Source organism: Cryptotermes secundus, unplaced genomic scaffold (genome assembly GCF_002891405.2).
Source record: "Cryptotermes secundus unplaced genomic scaffold, Csec_1.0 scaffold592, whole genome shotgun sequence".
NCBI lineage: Eukaryota > Metazoa > Arthropoda > Insecta > Blattodea > Kalotermitidae > Cryptotermes > Cryptotermes secundus.
This window is the reverse complement of record NW_019734362.1, coordinates 126677-147849: the sequence shown is the minus strand read 5'-3', so window position 1 is coordinate 147849 and position 21173 is coordinate 126677. Positions and strand designations below refer to the sequence as shown.

General features: G+C 40.6%; 1 protein-coding gene across 2 annotated transcripts in view; it reads left to right on the top strand.

Annotated features, from left to right (window-relative positions):
* The first annotated feature begins 2795 nt into the window (after positions 1–2795).
* LOC117282662 (tachykinin-like peptides receptor 86C) overlaps positions 2796–21173 on the top strand; it is a 113556-nt gene continuing 95178 nt past the window's right edge. Inside the window, exons 1-2 of one of the 2 annotated variants that reach the window (XM_033753221.1) lie at positions 2796–2862; positions 20288–20735. In XM_033753221.1, coding sequence (XP_033609112.1) covers positions 20417–20735 — 319 coding nt within the window. In that variant the 5' untranslated portion in view covers positions 2796–2862; positions 20288–20416. Of the gene's footprint in view, positions 2863–5545; positions 5838–20287; positions 20736–21173 lie in introns of those variants that run through there. The other variant, XM_033753222.1, reaches the window with a different exon arrangement.

Below are 21173 nucleotides of genomic sequence, written 5' to 3'. Positions count from 1 at the left end.
GCCATGTTACGTCAGCGCTTGCCAGTCATGTGTCATGTATAGTGCTTAGAAAACTAAGGACAATTATGACATGGCGAGCGAGTATTTGTACTTCAATTTTATGGCTTCATGTCACTCACAAGTTAGTTTGATGTTACGTACATTATTAACATTACAGAATCCACATATTCCTGCCAGTTTTAATATGTATTTTGTAATCAACAAGTGTGTAACAGCGGTGAAAGTTTCACTTTTCTCTGGCCATTATCTCCGTAACCGTTCAACTTTGGACATAGGTGTTTTGGGTTATATCGGCATACTTTAACATAAGGAACTCCCTCCCGAAGTTTGGCACATTCCTCCTGGGACACTCTGTATATAAACATATTAAGACGTCACTTTTATACTGATAACACATACGAGCCATAATACATAACAAACAATTCTGGATATTCAAACCACATATTTAATGCGGGGCATAAATACGGCACCTTTATCGACAACACGGACATTGTAAGGGCAGGAAAGAAATGGACATATTTAAACAGATAAGAGAAATGCCACATTTATTTAATTAGCAAGCCCACCTACATGCGAACGGAGCCTACATTAACACTTTGACATTAAGACAACTCAATACTTGAGACGTTATTACAGCACATAGCTTCCTCGTATCTCATGCAACAGACCGACTGCCACGGCAGGTTCATATTCAACCAACACATACACGCACCCGAAACGGCACCCGCACCCACACCCACACCCACACCCACACCCTCTCCACACTCTCTCTCTGGCGACCCGAATACAAGTAAAGAAACGGTATCCACTAAATGCATATATCAGCGAAATACTTTAGCAACAACAAACACAGATCACAGGAAAGAAGAATTTCAAGAAACACAATAATACATCATTGCATGTCTTTAAAAAATTCAAAATTATATATATATATTCTAAACGTGCATAAAAATTATTTAAATAACAAACTTTTCGGACGTAACAACGCTCAAGATTATATAATAATACGGTATAAAAATCTAGACGAATCATCAGTTGCGATGATGGCTCTCTATGGCTGATGTATATCAATGAATTTACATGAAAAGATGAAGTAAGCGGTGATTCTACTAGAAACCTGCGAAGCTAGGGCCGCGCCATAGCTCAAGCGGTTAGTCGCTGTCTTCCCGATCCCGGGTCTGGTCAAGTGGGATTTGTGGTGGACAAAGTGGCACTGGGGCGGCTTTTCTCCGAGTACTTCGGTTTCCCTTGCCAATCTTCATTCCACCAAATTCTCCATCCACATAATCACCCGGGCAGGTACAATAGGCCAATCAGTGACCGACGTGCCGAGCGGACAAAGTTGGACTACACCCCCCCACTAAGCGAATTAAAAAAAATCCTGTGAAGCTGCATTGGTGACTGTATTATATATATTGTCACGTGTTTGAGAGACTTCGTTTTGGCGCCAAGCCCCTTGAGATTCGCTGCTAGAAACTAAGTACCGTCCGGCTGGCGTCCTCGTCATATGACCTCAGCACGGACAGCATGTAAACACGGTTCTAAACAATATCTAGTATTGCTGCGTGCATATCCGTTGCCCTGCATATCTGTTTTCGTTCTTCCTGTCAAATGCAACAGAAATAAATATCACATAACTCACATTCCACTGCGCATGTCTGAGTTTATTTGGTTTATTTGAATTGTACTTTCTATATGGATCCAAATAGTGTGCTTTCTTTTTGTTGTGCGTTAAGAATAAAGTGATAATACAGAGTGCTTCTCTCACTGTTCCTATTCATAATTATCTGCACAAAATATTTTTAAGGATTGAATCCCGTTTGGTATATATAATGAAAATATATAGCTTTTACCGTCAACGCAACAATGCTTTATTATTTATTCATTTATATAGAACGCACTACATGTTTCGACTTCAAATGATCCATCTTCAGGTGGTGCAAATTTCTCACATATTATTACCGAACTGAAACGCTAACGTTCCCATTTTAATAAATGGTTCGTACAAGTTAGTTTCTATTCAATTCACAAACTTGACAAAACTTAGAGTAGACTTTGATTAATAAATACAATAAAATAAGAATAAAAATCGTACATGTGTTAAAGTTGCATACATAACAAATAGGTTAAACCTAGTTTAATAATTACATGATCCCAAATCCATAATTTGATATTTAAACATAATTTAAGACAATCTTTCAAAATTTTATAAGATGCTAGTAGCTTCGTGTTTGTTATTGCAATAGACCACGCCTAGGCTTTGTCAAATTTCTTCTACTGTACGCTGCATTGACTCGCTATGTTAGTATCGTGATATTACCATTTTCTTAGAGAATAGCTATCGTGCGGGAGATAGGCCCCACATTTAAATTTAGACGTAACGAGCGTATTAGAGACATACAAGCAAATGGCAAAATTTCAAAATTCGTCCAACAAATACACGATACGACGCATAACTACGATGCTATGAAAAAAAAAAAAACAATGAAAATATTGCAAGTTGGAAAAAAGGACCAAATGCTGGATAAATTCAAGAATTGCTATATATTTACTATAAATAAAGAAGGATTACAAATGAATGAAACTTCGACCAACACGTATAACCCCATATACGAATTCTTAACAAAATCGAATTCTAATATTCAGAACCCAACTCTTTCCAGAAATCTCTACCAGCCACCACACCTCTCATCCCTTACTCATATCCCAACCATTCCACCCCCCTAACATTTTCTTCCCCCCTAAAAACCCCATCCTCCCCACTACCGTTACCATTATCCTGGGACAGTAAGCTAGCAACCTTGAACGAAATAGCTTACTGTGTATGAGCCTCGCAGCGCAATGAACCGCGTAATGTTAACCGTAAGTAGTATAGAAAGGTTATAAAGGAATTAATGTTCAAACACCTGTTATAAGTGTAACATAACATATCACTATTAATACACGTAAAAGCCCACTGTAGAGTGGCTCCCGACATCATGAAAGAGGAGGGCTCTCTTCTCTAGGAAACGGTAACATTACGATACTAACATGGCGAGCCAATTCAGCAAGCGGTACAAGAAATCTGACAAAGCCTATGCGTGGTCTGCTGCAGTAACAAACAGAAAGATACTAGTAGCTTATAACATTTTAAAAGTTCATTTTTAAATATCAAATTGTGGATTTAGGATCACATAATTATTAAACTAAGTTTAACCTATTTCTTATGTATGCGACTTTATCATATGTACGATTTTTATTCTTATTTCATAGTATATTGTTGTTAATTTTAACCAAAGTCTAGTCTTAAGTTTTGTCTAGTTTGTGAACTGAATAGAAACTAACTTGTACGAACCATTTATAGAAATGGGAACGTTAGCGTTGCAGTTCGGTAATGAAAAACTTGCAGCACCTGAAGATGATCCATTTGAAGTCGAAACATGTAGTGAACGCTATAAAATAAATAAATAAAGTATTGTTGCGCTGACTATAAAAATTTTATATGTTCAATGCACAAATTAAGTGGTTCTATACTCAACCTAAACGTGTTTAAAACGTATAAAACAAGCATAAAGCTTCTTAAAATATTAAAAATATGTCAAAGTTTTAATAATATTGATATTAAATACAGTTAATTTGTACTGTTCCGTACATCATCACTGAACCGAAATTAATTTCAGCGTGAATTCTGTAGAATAAAAATTGCATTGCTCCACCAGCCTGGTTGAATAGACATCCCCCATCAGCGGTGTCTCAGTGTGAGATTAAGTGACCACAAAACAAAAAAACTACACACGAGACAAGACATAAGCTGCTTAAGAAAAAATGTAGAGACCTAACTCGATGTTCTTGATCGAAGAACGTCAGTGCTGCCTGAGGATTTCAGTTGTTTTCCTGAGTCTGTCTAGACGGTCTAGACGAAGGTCAAAATAGTACCTGAAACAGGGCCATGAATATTTCTTCCTTCCAAGTCATTATAGACTGATGAACCCTCCCCCATCCCAACCCAAGTAGTTAAAGCTAATCGTAAGATAACAGCACGTAAACAAATACTGTGAGAATAGCCAGGCACATATTCTGAAATAAGGTCCATACGTTTGTGAAGATCCATCGTCCTATTTTTATTTAAAACATAACGTTTCTGAGACAGGATTCTATCTCCACCTTCAGACGGAACCTACTTAGTTGAAGCCAATCGATAGAGCGAGTCGCTATCTCTGGAGCCCGTCTCCGAAATGTTATGTTTTAAATAAAAACAAGAAAATGGATAATATCTAGAAACACAATAATTATACATATATTCTTATGGAACGTTGTAGACAATCGGTACTTAAAAGGTCCCTTACTTTAATCTCCGTGCTTTGACTGTTTGCCTACTGTTACTTAGTACCAGGAGGCAAGGTCTGTGATAGGCTAGTTTACTTTACATACCGTTCCAGTCATTACTGAGAATCATCAGTCTGTAGGATCCTACAGAAACAGTGCAAGCTTTTTAAATTATTTAGGAATTAATTGACTTTCCCACACTCGTAACGCGGAGCACCCGGTAGCGGTTTTGGTTGAGGCACTATGCTACAAGCCGGAAGGTCGCCGATTCCAGTCCCGATGGGGTTATTGGATTTTTTTCAATTGACCTAATCCCTCCGGCCGCACTGTGGCCCTGGGGTCGATTCAGCCCCTAACAGAAATGAGTACGAGGAAGACTCCTGGGGGTGGGATTAAGGGCTGCCAGCGCGTAAGGCTGACAAACTTACCGCCATTTTGAGCCGATTTTCTAGATAATGTTGGACCCTCAACGTCTCACAAACCTATGCGCCTTCAAGGGCTGTTACAGGGATAGCTTTACTTTACTTTTACACACATAGCGCAGGCCTGTGGGAGAGCGCACGCTGTTGTGACTGTGAAAACAAAATTAGTCTCGAGATTTTTACGCATTTACACTTCTGAGACAATCTGAAAATGAAAATGAACTTTTGGAAAGTCATCTGTCTCTCTCTCTACGTCGATGCGTGGAATTGTAGATGTATTTAATTCATACTCAGCATTTAAGAATTTATTGATCACAGATCGGTCTACGGGGAGTATAAGCTCTCCCTGTTACTGTTCATGACGTCAGTTTTGAAACATAACCCACTTCGTGGATCAGTCGTTTTTCTTATTGTTGCTGACGAAATCGACGTCCTTGAGAATAACTCACTAATGTGTGAGAGCGCAAACTCCCGTCAACGGCGCAGGTCGGCAAGGACCGCACACTACGCAACCATTTCATTCAGATTGCCAACTCAGTGCCGTCGCGCTTGCCGGTGTTGTCGGGTGTGCGGAGCGACTGTGAGGTGTGCGGAAAGGCCGGCGATTCGTGAATCCCAGTCTTCGACTATGCCATGTGTTGCACATGAACTAATGAAATGTTCCTTTACACAAAAGTAACTGGAAATCGTTTCACTTCTACTGACAAAAGAAATAAAATGAAACATGAATTGTTCGAGTCAAAATGTGCGACGTACAGGAAAATAAATAGGAACAAACATACCCAAAAATATATCTTACTGAAGTAGGTAAGGATTTACGTGAGTGCTTTCACAAGTGATAAAACAGTAGTGGAAAAGTGTACTCCATATCTTGGAGATGCGTTCTTTGATATTAATTTAAATACGAGATTGACTTTGGTGTTCATATGTTCTACACACGAACCTAGAGTAAGGCTAATCACGCTGCGAACACAATTCTGCAGAGAGACATAAATTATTCTTCCTTGTATTTTTTCCCTATCCACCACATCTGATATAGTTTTAGAACTTTGCGACATCTGTACTTTGCAGAAAGTGCTGATCTGTTGTATAATGAAAGTTTTTGTGAAAGTAAGTAATAGGCCTATCAGGATTGACATTCCTTAAAGAGTAGGCACCAAAATTGAACTGAATAGAGATTCAAATACCAAATTTTATTGAAACCTGCAATGCAATTTCAGAAACGAGGCGTAAACGTAAGCACATAGACGCGTTCTCGTCATTATGATTTCAGTTTTAGCACTGTATGTAAACAACGCATAAAACCAAATAATCGTCATAATTTTAAATTATTTTCCTTATAATGCAGTGAATGTTGTGACTGTACTTCTTTTTCCTGATCCTATGTATTACCCATGGCCTATTACTTTGGGCTAACTGAAAGTTGCAGTCTTACTGCGCTTGTGTCGCTTGTGTTAATCGCTGTGTTTATTAGCCGTTAGCTTAGCAGCCTATCGAGTGAAATTAGCGCTACTCACATATAGCTTTCACCTCAAATTTGTTACTATCTGAACTTTAGTATTGTAAGCGAGAACACGTGCTCAGCTACTGACAGGATGACGCAGTTCAATTCCCGGAGAGAGACACAAGTTACGCCATTGTCTCCAGATTGTCTTTGGGGCCCTTCCAGTTGCTACCTCTCCACTGGATATAGCAGATGGAGCGCGATGCCTATCGCTTGGCTTCGTCTAATATAATCGCAATTAAATAGTCCAGCAACCCATAGTAGGCCTTTGACATCCTCGCTACACCATTTCTTATCCTTCAGCATTAGATTAAAATGGGTGTTCGCTGTTGCACCCTGTCCGATTTGCCCTTGAATCAGAGTCACAGCAGCCTGTCTGGACGTGCTGGCAAAGAACGGATCCATTTTTTATTTTCAAAATCTCTTACAGTTTATCATTTGAAGTCCTTGTACAAAGCTTCTGTAACTTCGCTCGAAAGCTCCAAGTTCATTCACACTTCATGTTCTTATTACTGTAGCAGGAAAGTAAGAGGTTTGATTCTCGTTGAATGGCATAAAATTTGTACACTGTTTGTAAGAAAATGAGGTAACTGGATTAGAAGTTAAAATATGTGACACACAGACAGACAGTCACACACACTTGTATGCAGGTAGCATATTGCGAGAACATAAGCCATCTGCTTAATTTTAAGGGATGCAAGTAGGCGTAAAGGATTAAAACTAGGGACTCAAGACCTTTTGTTCTGCATTGAAATATCATCAACATAATTCCGATGGTCTTCTAAGAACCCAGCGTGATTGTTTATCTCAGTTCTGCTTCTAGCATTCATGTCTGCGTGTTTGTGTGTACTTTTCTGCTATCTTGTTTTGGAAGATAAATTTCTTGCGAAGGGCAGATATCCTTTATAAGAGTTCGCGTAGCGCACGAGAGTCAAGAATTTTATCACTCTTAGATCAAACCACAAGAATCCAATTAGGGAATGTAGCAGACGGAGTAATAGTATGCTATTTTTAGAATTAACACTTAACAGTGCAATTTTCAAAATAATTAATTTTTTGTTTTGCCGACAGAAATATTTCATTCAATAAGAGGAAACTACGACCAACTAATATTTGACGTTTCCTCGGCGTGACTCCGAAGAATGCCATCTTCTGGGATGTGACGCAGTGTAGATATTGTGTTAACCGACGCTCCTCCGACATGTCGATTTACACACAATCTACACGGCGTTACATACCAGAAGATGGCATTCTTCAAACTATGACCAAGGTTTGTAATATTTTTGCACTAAGATGGATGTTTTCGTAATGGTTCCAAAGATCAAAATGTATAGTTGCTTGATAAATATGTTAGTACTGAACGTACTGAACCGGAGGTGGTGTGGAGGGGATGGAGTTTACTTAANAGTCAAGAATTTTATCACTCTTAGATCAAACCACAAGAATCCAATTCGGGAATGTAGCAGACGGAGTAATAGCATAAATATATACTATTTTGAGAATTAACACTTAATCGTGCAATTTTCAAAATAATTAATTTTTTGTTTTGCCGACAAATATTTCATTCAATGAGAGGAAACTACGACTAACTAATAATTGAGGTTTCCTCGGCGTGACTCTGAAGAATGCCATCTTCTGGGATGTGACGCAGTGTAGATATTGTGTTAACCGACGCTCCTCCGACATGTCGATTTACACACAATCTACACGGCGTTACATACCAGAAGATGGCATTCTTCAAACTATGACCAAGGTTTGTAATATTTTTGCACTAAGATGGATGTTTTCGTAATGGTTCCAAAGATCAAAATGTATAGTTGCTTGATAAATATGTTAGTACTGAACGTACTGAACCGGAGGTGGTGTGGAGGGGATGGAGTTTACTTAATCTGGAGCATAAAGGCTGTTCCTGTTTACTGTACCCATATACAGTAAGGTGAAATTGTCCTAGTTTTATTTGATTTAAATTCGTTGAGCAACATGGATATGATCCAGTAGTGAAGATACGGCGTACCCTTCCCACTGTGCAGTCATTTAATTGCGAGTCGTGCATATAGAGCATAGGGAATTCAATATGAATATTGTCACGTGTAGGGGGGTACGTGTGACGAAAATAATGGGTTCTAGTTCTGATAATTGGATTTATTGCACTTCGGCTACAATCTCTCTTAGTTACAATTAATACAGCGGTATCGCTGATTAACACATTTCCAGTCCACTGTTACGAGCCTGGATAGACTGGTCGGTATAGATACCGGCTACGGGCTGGACGAACGAGGGGTCGGAGTTCGAGTCCCAGTGGGTTCAAGAAATTTCTCATCTCCACGTCGTCCAGACCTGCTCTGGGGTCCACCCAACCTCCTAGCCAATGGGTACCGGGGGCTTTTCCCCGGAGGTAAAGCGGTCGGGGAGTGAAGCTCATCACTCACCTCCAGTTAGTACCGAGTTCAAGAAAAATGTGGTTCCATATCCTCCACCCCATACCCCTTCATGGTGTAGTGCTTAATTAGTTAAGCACATGTACAACTTTATCGTTTTACCAGTTCACTGTTGAACACGCGCTAGGATTCTCAGTCTTCACTAGTCGTCTCCTGGCAACGGATTTCAATACAGAAAGTAGCACTTCAATGCACTATGAAATTTCATTGTCATTTCTTCTTCAGTCACCCTTCAATCTTGGAACTCGACTAAAACTCTCAAATCAACTCTCCTTAATCCGGAATTTTTTCTGCTTCTTGACGGGTACCGTCTCTTGCGTTTTAATGGCATGTACTTTGGTAGGAGTACACTGACGTTTCGGAGAAAAATGTAACCTCCATCTTCAGGGCAGAACATTAAATGAAGCAATGAACCGGCAAGAATCAAGCGACAAACAGAGCGGATCTGTGTGCTGTCTTCTTTTTTGCGGGGTTCTGGGTTGATTTACCCTTCCACTCTGAAGATGGAGACATAACACTCCTCTAATACTCGGCGAACTACCGGACTGTACGGTGTTAGAACACAAAGGATTATACTCTTCACAGTCAAGGCTGTGAGAACCCCAGATCGAAACTGGACCTTTGTTTACGATTTCTCATGTCTATTGTGAGGTTACTGAACGAAATTAATGGAAGTGAAGCAATACTGCTGATGTCATTTCCATCTTTATTTCCAACTTATCAGCTTCAAGCTCCTTAGTTAGATTTAGATTAAAATTAGCATGATGAATCTACGCTTATATATCTAAGACTCTTCGGTTGAGGTTATACATACCAAGTGTAAATTCTGTATCACGCGAATCCGCAACGAATTCCTCATAACAGATCAACAAAAGTTGGTAAAATAATTGTTATTCTCTATTCCCGTAACAGGCCGTGAAGGCCCATAGAGTTGTGAGACGTCGAGGCTCCCACATTTTCTAGACAATCGGCTTACAGATGGCTTTAAGGCTCTCAGCCTTACGCGCTGGCCGTCCTGTACGATTCCTGGTACTCATTTCTGTTAAAGGTTGAGTCGACCGCAGGGCTACAGTACTCCTGGAAGGATTAGGTCAATTGAAAAATCCAATGACCTCATTAGGAATCGAACCGGCGACCTTCTGGCTTGTACCATACCGCCTCAACCAACAACTCTACCGCATACCCCAAAATAATTGACATTAAACATTTTACATTTTATTGAATCGCTTTCAGCGGGCTGGTAATCGTGCAGAAGGAAAAGAAGAGAATTACATGCTTCTGTGCCTTGTAATATTTCTATTCTTGGTTTTCAGTAATTACTAATTAATAAAAATGTTTGTGCAGTAAAACTGAGAACCTTGTTTGCACTCTCACTCTGTAGGAAGAAGGCGGACTGATCGTGTTTCGAAACAATGTCCGGAAGGGAATATTGGGACCTGAGAACGAAAAGTAACAAGGCCTACAGAAAGTAGCATAATGAGGATTTTAAAATTTAGGATGATGATGTCAAAGGGGCGGGACATGTAGGAAGCATGGTAAAGATAAAAAATAAATAGAGAACATTGGCCGGGAATTCTGAAGGTAGAGAGATCACTTGGATCACCTAGGTGAGGATGGAATGATCCTATCTAATTTGTTCGTAGAGACGCAGGGTGTGAATTTGCGGACTGGATNTAAAGATAAAAAATAAATAGAGAACATTGGCCGGGAATTCTGAAGGTAGAGAGATCACTTGGATCACCTTCTCACTGAACGAATGACGTGAAATTTCCCAACTGGCAGTGTCAGTATTTGTTTCTCAAGGAGTCTGCTGACTTTCTGCGTTTAAAACTCTGTCAGGAGCCAGATAATATAGTGTGGAAGGTCCTAGGGTCGACATAGCCTCTAACAGAAATCAGTATAGAAATCTTCCTTGGGGTAAAGGGCGGCCGGCGCCTAAGGCTAACAACTTGACCACCATCTGTGATCTGATTGTTTAGAAAACGTGAGAGCCTCGACGTCTCACAATCCTATGGGACTCCATGGCTTATTACAGGGATATCTTTACTTCTTTACCTTTCAAACGTGTAGACGGTCTGGACAGTCTTCTTCCATGTAGAGAACCTGATACAGAACTGAGTGCTGTTAAATGAAATGATGGGCAGTCGATACGACTATAAGTCTTTCGAAGGTACTTTCTTCTTTGTTGTTCATGGAGAATATGAAAAGTTCCATTTTGTAATCTTCCACAAATTAAATGATGAAGCCTTGAAAATCATTGCGTTCTTTGCCTCCAACATAAACGTACAGATAAACAAACTTCGTGTAAACGATTTCCTTCTGTCTGTGTGGAGTGTGCTTACTGTGGTGGGAAATGAACCACGCATGGAAGTGAACAGATTTTCCTTGTGGCCATCATGTCACTTCGTCCCCTAGGTCCGCGAAAAAACCAGAAAAATCACCCGTGTGGCCTTAACCGTAATCAATTGATTTGAGCAATCAATCACATGCATTTCGTTTCTTGCGGGATGTTTCACTGCTGACAGAACCGCCCGCGCATAAGAGAAGAGACCGTTGATTGCAAACGGTTAAATGTGGCTGATGGATTTTGTTCCCTTCTGATTTATGTAACGACATAGTCAGCAGATGACGTAGCGTAAACGATAGGGTGACATCTGAATTTCGATTTTGAAGAAAAGCAGTCGTTACCTAATGACAGATGTGAGTTCTGCCCAGGATTATGACCGCAAGTGTTCAGATGGAAAATAAAATTTCTGGTCGTTAGTTTCAATGAGCTTCTCGCCAAGGTGAACTGATTGGCGGTAAACCGCCAGTTGTAAAGTAACCCTGACTCTGACAAAACATTCAGAGCAGCTGCACACGAAACATAAGAAAAATCACCGAACATTTCAAGTCAATAGAAAACCAACCACATTATAAGATTTGCACTCCATACGTGAAATAAAAATACAGTTACATGTTACACAACACATGGGCGCATAAACGAGGGCATACTTGGGAATTGTATTCATTGACGGATGTGCAGCAGTTTTCAACTGTAATTTTCGAAGTACCTGATGATGATCATATCAGTCGAAACATGTAGTGGGCAAGTGACGTGAAAAAAATTTAAAATAAAAAAAATTGAATTTTAAGATTTTAACACAACTTTTGCGAGGAGATGGCGAAATAAGGTGAAAATTCTGTGAATCATTTCTGTTCCCGAAGTAAATAAAATAAGCGCTCTCTCTACAGGCTTACGTCCGGTTGCTTTAGGGTGTTGCATAAACTACTGAATTTATTATTCAGGGTCCACCGATGTATTGAAGGAACGAGGTGATTCTATGACGTTTTAAAAGCATTAATCCTCTATTATTCTTAAAGGAAGAGCACGAAAAATTTCAACCAGGACATTTCTTCAGCCGAACTTCAGAGTTGATATCTACTGATAGCAAGTGGAACTGAGCCAGCACACTCATATCAGTTTACTACCGGCATTCTTTTTTTCCTTGGCACTACAGCCCCAGTGGGCCTAGGCCTACCTCCATGAACTTCTCCGTTCACTTCGGTTTTTCTAGATCTTACACATACGGTAGGACTCCTTGGGCGGGTGATCAGCTCGTCGCAAGGCCTCTACCTGTACACAAACACAGAAAAGCGTACACACACAAACTAAAGATCCATTCCTTGCGTGGGATTCGAACCCACGATCCCGGTTTGCAAACGAGCGAAGACCGACCACTCGGCTACCGTGACCGGCCCTGCCGGAATTCACTCAATGTAAATTGCACCCACAATAACTAAAATTTGCCCAAGAATCTCGACCCGACTTCGTTGGGGATCGTAATAAACATCATTAATTCCTCTACAATTCTTGTTTCTGCCTCACTTCCTCCACATCGTGAACATTTACTAATGCCAGACATTTAATTTTCTTTGCAGAACAAACCAAATTACCCTCTTCTCACTTCAAATTGTCTTTGTGTTTTAAATATATTTATTACTTCTTCCATTATAATATTTATAAAAAATTGGATTCAGTTATTTATTTAGTTTGCCATTGTCGTCCTTCCTTAAGATATTAAATAGGCGTATGAAATCACAAAGCTGTGTGTCTGAGTCGGTTTGTTAGCGTGTCCGCTATTTCAGGAATGTATATCTGCACTAGGAACCTAGGGTTTCATGATATAAATCAGGGACTTCTTTAATTGTGCTGTCTCGGAGAAATATTCTGATAATGTAAGGTATCTGCGTGCATGAGATACAAACTATAGATAACAGGCTATTAATTTTGCCGATTTTGATAACTAATTCGGAAATATTCAAGAACAAAAGACTGTCAATTCCTAGCAGAGACTTGTCACTCACCCAGACTGTCCACACTGGAACATCTGCTCACCTGATTATTTACTCATGGGTACCGGGAGCCATTTTACTTGAATAGAGCGTCACGGAGTGAAGCCGTGCGCCCACTTCCACCTACCACATAGGTTAAGGAGGCAAGGTCTTGGCGTGATGACTAATTTAAAGCAAGGCCGCGCCATAGCTCAAGCGGTTAGTCGCTGGCTTCGCACCACGGCGGCCCGGGTTCGAGCCCGGATCTGGACAAGTGGGATTTGTGGTGGAAAAAGTGGCTATGGGGCGGGTTTCACCTGCCAATCTTTATTCCACCAAATTCTCCAATCATCATAATCAACCAGGGCGGGCTACAATAGGCCAATCAATGGCCGCCGTGCCGAGTGGACCCAGTTGGACTCCACCCCCACTGAGCGAAAATAGTTAATGCAGGGAGCAACTTCACTTTTTTGCGTATACAGATTTCAGTGGGGGTAATAGTCTACAGAATAAGTAAGAATATTGAAGGGTTAATGTCTGAGTTGAGGTTCTCACAGCAGTGATTACGAACAGTACAATCTTCTGGGACATAACGCCGCGTAGTCCAATGAAAGTCAACGGACGATTCGGAGGAAAATATTGCCTCCATCTTCAGGGTCTAATAGGCCGAGCAAGATACCAGCGTGAAAGAGTTTTTTTATTGCTAGTGGGGTGGGATTAAGTTCCTTGTACTGCGGCCACTTCTGGCCTATTGTACCAGCCCCAGATGATAGGTGAGAGTGATTGTGGAGCAATTGGTGGAATGAGCATTGGCAGGGGAAACAGAAGTACTCGGAGAAAACCTGCCCCGGCACCACTTTGTCCACCACAAATCCCACTTGACCAGACCCGGAATCGAACCCGGGCCGCCGCGGTGGGAAGCCAGCGACTAACAGCTTGAGCTATGGCACGGCCGGCGCGAAAGAAGGTAGCAAGTCAAGAATGAATTCAGACAAAACCGAACAAATCCTTTTACGGAATTGAAGATGTGCCACTCTCTGTTCTTTTGTGAGAAGACGGGCCGCACTTGAATTCAGTAACCACGTATCAAAATCCACCTACACAGATTAAAATCAAAGCTAAAATTGGGCTCGCTTCTTCGGCAGAGGTCATTGAATGAGCCTACTTCCGAAATCCTTTTCGGGAAGACAAACTGAAGATGGTCAACATGTGGTTTAGTATTTTGAGAACTTGGTTCCTACCTACCACTTAGATTAACGCTGTAGAGCATACTATTCGATTAAGTCTGTGGGACACTTGGCGGAACCCATAGGCAGAGGTCAAGTCATTGCACACAGCACCCCGGACAGTCGCTCAAAGTATGGGGACAGGCAGCTTCCCAGGGGACAGTGAAATTTTCGTTCCTGGAGAAGATAAAAAGGAGCCCATAACAGAAATTCCAAAACAATTTGAATTTTAGAAAGCCACATTAAGCTTTCAATTTAATAGGGAGATATTAGTAAGGTTGTTAGGTTTCCAAAGTGCAGATTTTTCAGGTTGTATTCTCATCGGTTGTGGCATATATTGTTGTATGCAAACACCAAATATACAATTGACAATTTTGCCTCCATCTTAAGGCTTAAACACTGAAGAAGGAGGCAACATGTTTCCCTGAAACGTGGGTATCCACCTATAAAGCTACTTTGCGTCGCGACCCAGATCGTCAAAATCTGGTTAATGAACTTCGTTAGTTGTAATAATTCGAAGTTTCTTAAAGGTGTTTCAAGTCATTTTAACTTACTTTTCATTATAGAAAGGATAAAATGACAGATATGAGATCACCATGCTCTCTATATATGTTTCTGTCATCCCATCCCTGCTTCGTAATCATTTGACTGATCTTCACAATTCTTCATATGAGCGTTAGGCATATGAGACCACTGCAAAGCCATATTTTTAATTTTATAGAGTCAGTAGCAGCAACATGCTGGAATGGCGAAATGTGGGGCCCTGCAATGTGTTTAGCACTTCCGGTTCGGTTCTGAATTGCTGCATGATAACGGGTCGATCAAAAATGTGCAACTTTTATCGGGAGTATTTTTGCTGCTTTTAAATAACACCTTTTTCGTACGAAAAATTTTCGTTGGATTTCGGTTTCGTGATGATAACTAATGAATCGCTGTATTTTGGCAAGTAAAATTTTTGGCATAAATAATTCTTGAGCGTATATACGCAATCTGTAATAAATATTTTATCTGATTTGATCAACACGTTGCCAGGCAACAGCTCTGTAAACACGAATAGAGTCAACAATAAAAGGGAAGCTGTGTATTCTAAGCAGTCCGCGCCGGGAGGGCGCATGGAGCTGTTGGAAGCCTATCGCCAGGCAACGAAGCTGTAAACATGCATCCGTAATAACGAGAGGTGGTGTTCTCCTTAATATTATTATTAGTTCACACTTTCAAGTTAGTTTCCAGCTTTATAATATATCTGCAATTTTGACTGCAGTAACTCTATTTAATGAATGTAGCATCCAATGGTTAGTTGTTAGTCTTTTGAAGTTACGTCGGAGCGGGACTAATACGTCCTTACACAATAGAGTACACCGCCAGAGTGAGCCTCGAGGCGGTTCACCTCTCAGATCTGCGAATCTCAAAAGAGGTACGTCCTGTTCTGGATTCCAGTTAGGCATATTCAAACTGCAGGAAACCCTAGGTTTTTAGACTACTTCACTTATGTTGGAAATAAAAAAGCGGGCTTATGCAATAACATTGCCGCCTGCGTATTCTTGTGTGTCTGGCCATCTGTCTATCTGGGTACATGTATATAATTTTGCTTAGGTGGATTATGAGATTGCCTTGCTGTTTGTATGTCGGATTGTCATCCATATCATTGCTAGGCAACGGTCTGCTTCGAGTGCATATTATGAGATCATCTGTCTGTCTGTATGTCTGTATAGCCCTTTTAATTTTTATCTTTTCTATGCTGTCCGTGTCTATCAAAGAAAACCAGGCGATTCGTACTTCCTAGAGCTTTGTGTTTTATTTTCTGTGGCGCTACAGCCCCAATTTGGGCCTAGGCCTACCTCCATGTAACTCTCCGTTTCACTTCGGTTTACTAGATCTTACACATTCGGTAGGACTCCTTGGGTGAGTGATCAGCTCGTCGCAAGGCCTCTACCTGTAGACAAACAGAGAAAAACAGACACAAACATCGATGCCCTGAGTGGGATTCGAACCCACGATCCCGGCTTCCGAGCGAGCAAAGACAGTGCATGCCTTAGACCGCTCGGCTACCGTGACCGGCAGAGCTTTGTGTTACGTCTTCCAATTACGAGTAAACGTAAAATTTCAAGCGATTCTAGCCTTTAAAGAGTACATCATTTTTTTACATGAGAATGACGGATAACACTGAAAGTGTTGGGCCTGTGCCTTCCTACATTACGTGCGCGAAAATGAGCCACATCTCCAAATACTAATGTATACAAGAGTGGTCTTAACGTCTCAAAATTCTAGGTAATTCGGCATAACATTTTGCCTTCTAGCTGAATGCAAGACTGATGTTACGTCCCTTCTTAGAAGAAAAGAACTGACGCTCCATTTTATTCTAGCAGCAATCTACAAATTAATTTATTACTCTTTAGAATCCCACTAGCACGTACTTAACTAGAGCAATGAAAATAATTACGTTATCAATGGATTTGAACTGCACACAGCGAACATGACAGTTATTATGTTTCCTTTTACCTCAGAAGAACGGGGGAGGCATTTATTTCTAGAAAATAGACCGAAATAGTTGGTTCAGACGTAAGACTCGGCCTGCACACTGGTCATTCTGAGTTGTCGTGGTTTTCTCAATGATTCCTCGTAATTTCTGAAGTTGCACCTTAATCAAGCCATGATTGCTTCCTTCTGAACCCTTTCCAATTCATATAATTCTAGCAATCTCTGAACCCGACGCTGTACATGTACACGTGCAGTATTGATACTGAAAACATCCTTCAATAATCCACAAATAAAGGCAGAACAGTAGAAGATAAAATGTATAAAAATGGATTTTCCAAAGCTTGTTCTCAGATTTTTATCATACGGGTGGGCGTTTGGGAAATGTGGGTTCGATTCCCGGCACAGGAAGGGATGTTTCTCCTCCACAGTGTCCAGGAGGGCTCTAAGGCTCACACAGCCTCCTATGCAGTGGATATAGTAGGCTTCTCTACCGAGACAAAGTGTCCGGAGCTTGAGGCTAACCACTCTCCTAATATCTCTCTCACTAATATCGAGATTAAATATACTCTCCCGTACGCCTTAAAGTTGCTTTGCTAGTTAAACACTGGGGTACATCTTCGTCACGGGACTATTCCTGTTTAGAACTAATTCTGGAAATATAATTCATATAGACAGATCTTAGGACTCCAGCCCGTCTCAACGCCATTATCTACACACGACAACACAAAAAGAATAATCCCAACAGAATTATTTGGTGCGTCGTTTGGGGTTTGAATACACATTCCCAGAGCGTTGAGCAGGTGAAGCCATTTAATGTCTTATACAGAGCGACCACTCTCATCGACCAAAGACAAGTTTACTGTGTATATGTAATATCAACTGTGAAGAGACGACGTTTCATCTATCGGGACGAATGAGGTTACGAGAAGGAAATGAAAGGAAAATGAACAGTGTTCAACATGCACGAGGCAGCCGAAACTTGAATGTTTTTACTGCAATGCTGGAGGGAAACTTTACTGCCCTTTACATTTCGCTGAATCCATGGCGATTGGAATTACCTATCTAGACAGGACTGCAGGAATGATTTGTACCAAAGCGGGAGGAAAAAGTACAAATTATTGTTTGTGAAGCTGATGGATATCACCGATATTTTCAGGTCGTAACATGCACAAAATGCCTATCACAGTGACCGCGAGGTCTAAGGCATGAACTCCCTTCGCCCGCTCCAACACTGGGATCTTGGGTTCGAATCCCACTCTAGGCATGGATATCTGTGTATTATATATTTTTGTGTTGTTCTGTGTGCAGGTAGGGGCCTTGTGACGGGCTGATCCCCCGTTCAAGGAGTCCTACGGACTATGTAAAAGATAAAGAAACTGAGAAAGCGACTAAGGTCCAAGAAAGGGCTGTAGAGCCGTAGATAGATAGACATGCAAGAAATCATTCTTAATTGTTGTACTGAGCTGGAAGGACTCCCCCCTTCCATTTCCCACCACAAGCGCTTCTATTCTTGGAAACTAATAAAGCTCGAGGTCTATGTCACCCCGTCTCCAACAACACTGAATGAGCCCCCGACACGCAATGGAGAAGCTTTTGCAGAAGCTGACCACGTTACCATTGCCATCTCGTGACAGGATGTACAGGATGTAGAACATCGACATCGGATAATCTGATTCACTTGCTGTGTTCACATCAACGTTTAGTAACTTTGATTAGAATCATTTCTTTTGAATTTTAAACCGTGTTTAATATAGTAACGAGAAATGCGTATAGGATATTGGTGGGAAAGCCAAAAGGAAAGAGACCACTGGGAAGACCAAAGCGTAGGTGGGTGGACAATATTAGAATGGATCTTAGAGAGATAGTATTGGATGGTATGGATTTGATAGATCTGGCTCAGGATAGGGACCAGTGAAGGGCTCTTGTGAACACGGTAATGAACCTTCGGGTTCTATAAAATGCTGGGAAATTCTTGAGTAGCTGCAGAATTGGTGGCTCCTCCAGAAGGGCTCAGCTCCATGAGTAAGCAAGTAAGTAAGTTCAATTTAGTAATAGTACGTTATATATCATTACGGAAGGACATGCCACAGTCGTAAATATCATTCGTAAAATATGTTTATTCATGTACAAAACTGACTTTAAAATTTTTTTCCTCATGAAGAGTTTACAATTTTAATTCCAATAAAAATTTAATGAGTGTAACACTGATTACATTACACATTATCATTTTATACTCTCTTAGATTACGAAGACACATTGTGCAGTACGAGGAGCAAGTCTAGAGTGCTGTATTGATGGGAGCTATATATATGAGACATACGGTTACTGTGAAAGGTTTTACGTATCACATATTTGTAAAAGCATCTTCCAATCCAGTAACTCGTATCCACCATAGTCCCAATAGTTACAGTCTGTCAATACTAGGAAACCTATTGAAACAGAGATATCCTCCGGTTTTTCAAAATATGCTATTTCGCTTTGAGCTCAAATGTTTTCCTGGAGGCTTTTTTTTCACGATAGATTCCAGTGGCCAGCTTTTGTGAACACCATAATAAAATTGTGAATAAAATATTCCAGGAATATCTTAGTTAATATTTCAAGAAGAAGTGAGTATACAGATTTAGGTAAAGTAAAAATGAACTCCTTATGTGGACGTTATGTCTCTCTGTACATCCGTTCAGCTGAGCACCAACGCTGAACAGTTTCATNTTTTTCTTCTACCCTGAAGATGGAGGCGATACGTTCCTCCGAAACGTCGGTTAACACCACTTATACACGGTGCCAAATCCCAGAAGACTTCTTTCTTCATAGTCACCGCCGTGAAAGCCTCAAATCTTATACAGTTTCATTTATAATCCGACGTGAGAATGTTTCTATAAACATTGCTGGGAAAATACACGTAGCCACATTCCTGAAATAAAAAACAAATTAGGATAAAGTAATACATGAAATTTTCACTATTAAGAGTTCTGTATCCTGTAATATAACTCCGTGTATTACTGCGCCTTTCAGCCAACGTTTCGGAGGAGCATAAACTGCTTGCTTTATGTTCATGACATGTGTAGCTTATTTTTTGAGCCTGAATAAGGAGGCAATATAAGGTACAGTTGTCCCTGTTGTGCTCAATTAATTAAACAATAGGCAATTGAGGAGTATCAGAGAGTGGATATGTAGATCCAAAGGGGGCCATATATTCCTCCGAAAAGTAGGTTGACTTGAACTCTTGGCCTTCATGTTTATCATAAACCTTTTATCAGAATTCAGAGAAATATTGCCATTACAAACCTATGTGTAACTGCAAGAGGCCATTTTGTTTTACAGTTATGTCGACATATTGCAAAGCTTACTTCATAAGTGGCCATAACTGAACGTTCGTGTTTAAGATAAACCATTAATCAATTTGTGTTTAAATTCGATATGAGGTATCTTTGCATAATATTTTTTGGCCAAATAAATCTATCCATATTTTTTATATATCCCATAAGCAGTTTCAGAACGTTTGCTGAATTTCAGCTTTGTGTATTATGATTCTATTGAAATATAAATTGTATACGTTTATCTAATATGTTTTGCGTTCTGATTACTCTCTTTTATGAACAGGCCGCACTTCATTTTGAAGTACACTCCTTCCAATCTTGTACTTCTCCCGTTCAAGAGTGAAACAGACCAAGCGTATTGAAGCAAGTAGCGGATACTGTCACGTGGTACAGATGTTTGTATGAGAACAAGATGGGTGACGCTATAGAAGACGCTACCCTCTACAACTGCACAGCCATGTTGTTGCTGCAGATGGATTCAGACACAAATGTAAACTCTGTGTGGATGCTGAACCGTAGTCAAGTGCTTGATCTACTGGATGCTACTTTGACAGAGGTAGAAACTTCTGCCAAAAGAACGGTGTTGCGTGATTTTATTTCGGAGTGCCTGTTCCCCTCACAGAGACCTTATGATCTGGCATGGTGGCAGAAACTTGTGTGGACTGTAGTCTTTGCTGCAATGCTTGTAGTTGCTACAGGAGGCAATGCCATCGTGATGTGGATCGTCCTTGGTAAGCAGTGCATGGTTTATATATATTTAGCTATGTTTAATGTGATAGTGACTAAATTATAAATTTTAGATGAAGTTTCAAGTTTCTGAGAACTCTGAACATTGGCTTACCATAGATACTGTTGTGACTTGTAACCACAGAGAGAATAAGCGGTCTCCGTAGTCTAGGGGTAACGTTCCCACCTCATGACTCGTAGTACGCGGATTCAAACCCGGAGGTCGTGGAATTTTTAAGGGCGGAAAAATTCAGGGAACAAGTCCTCCGGGAGGGACTTTAAGCCGTGGGTCCCGTGTCGTAGCTTTACGGCACGTAAAAGAACCTCATGTCTCAAGGAGGCCTCTGAGCCAAATTATTAAGGACATTTCCCGCCCAACAATAGTGTCTAACGCCTCTGGTAGATGGGGGAAGCATATAGATACCGCTGAGCCAGTAGAGGCC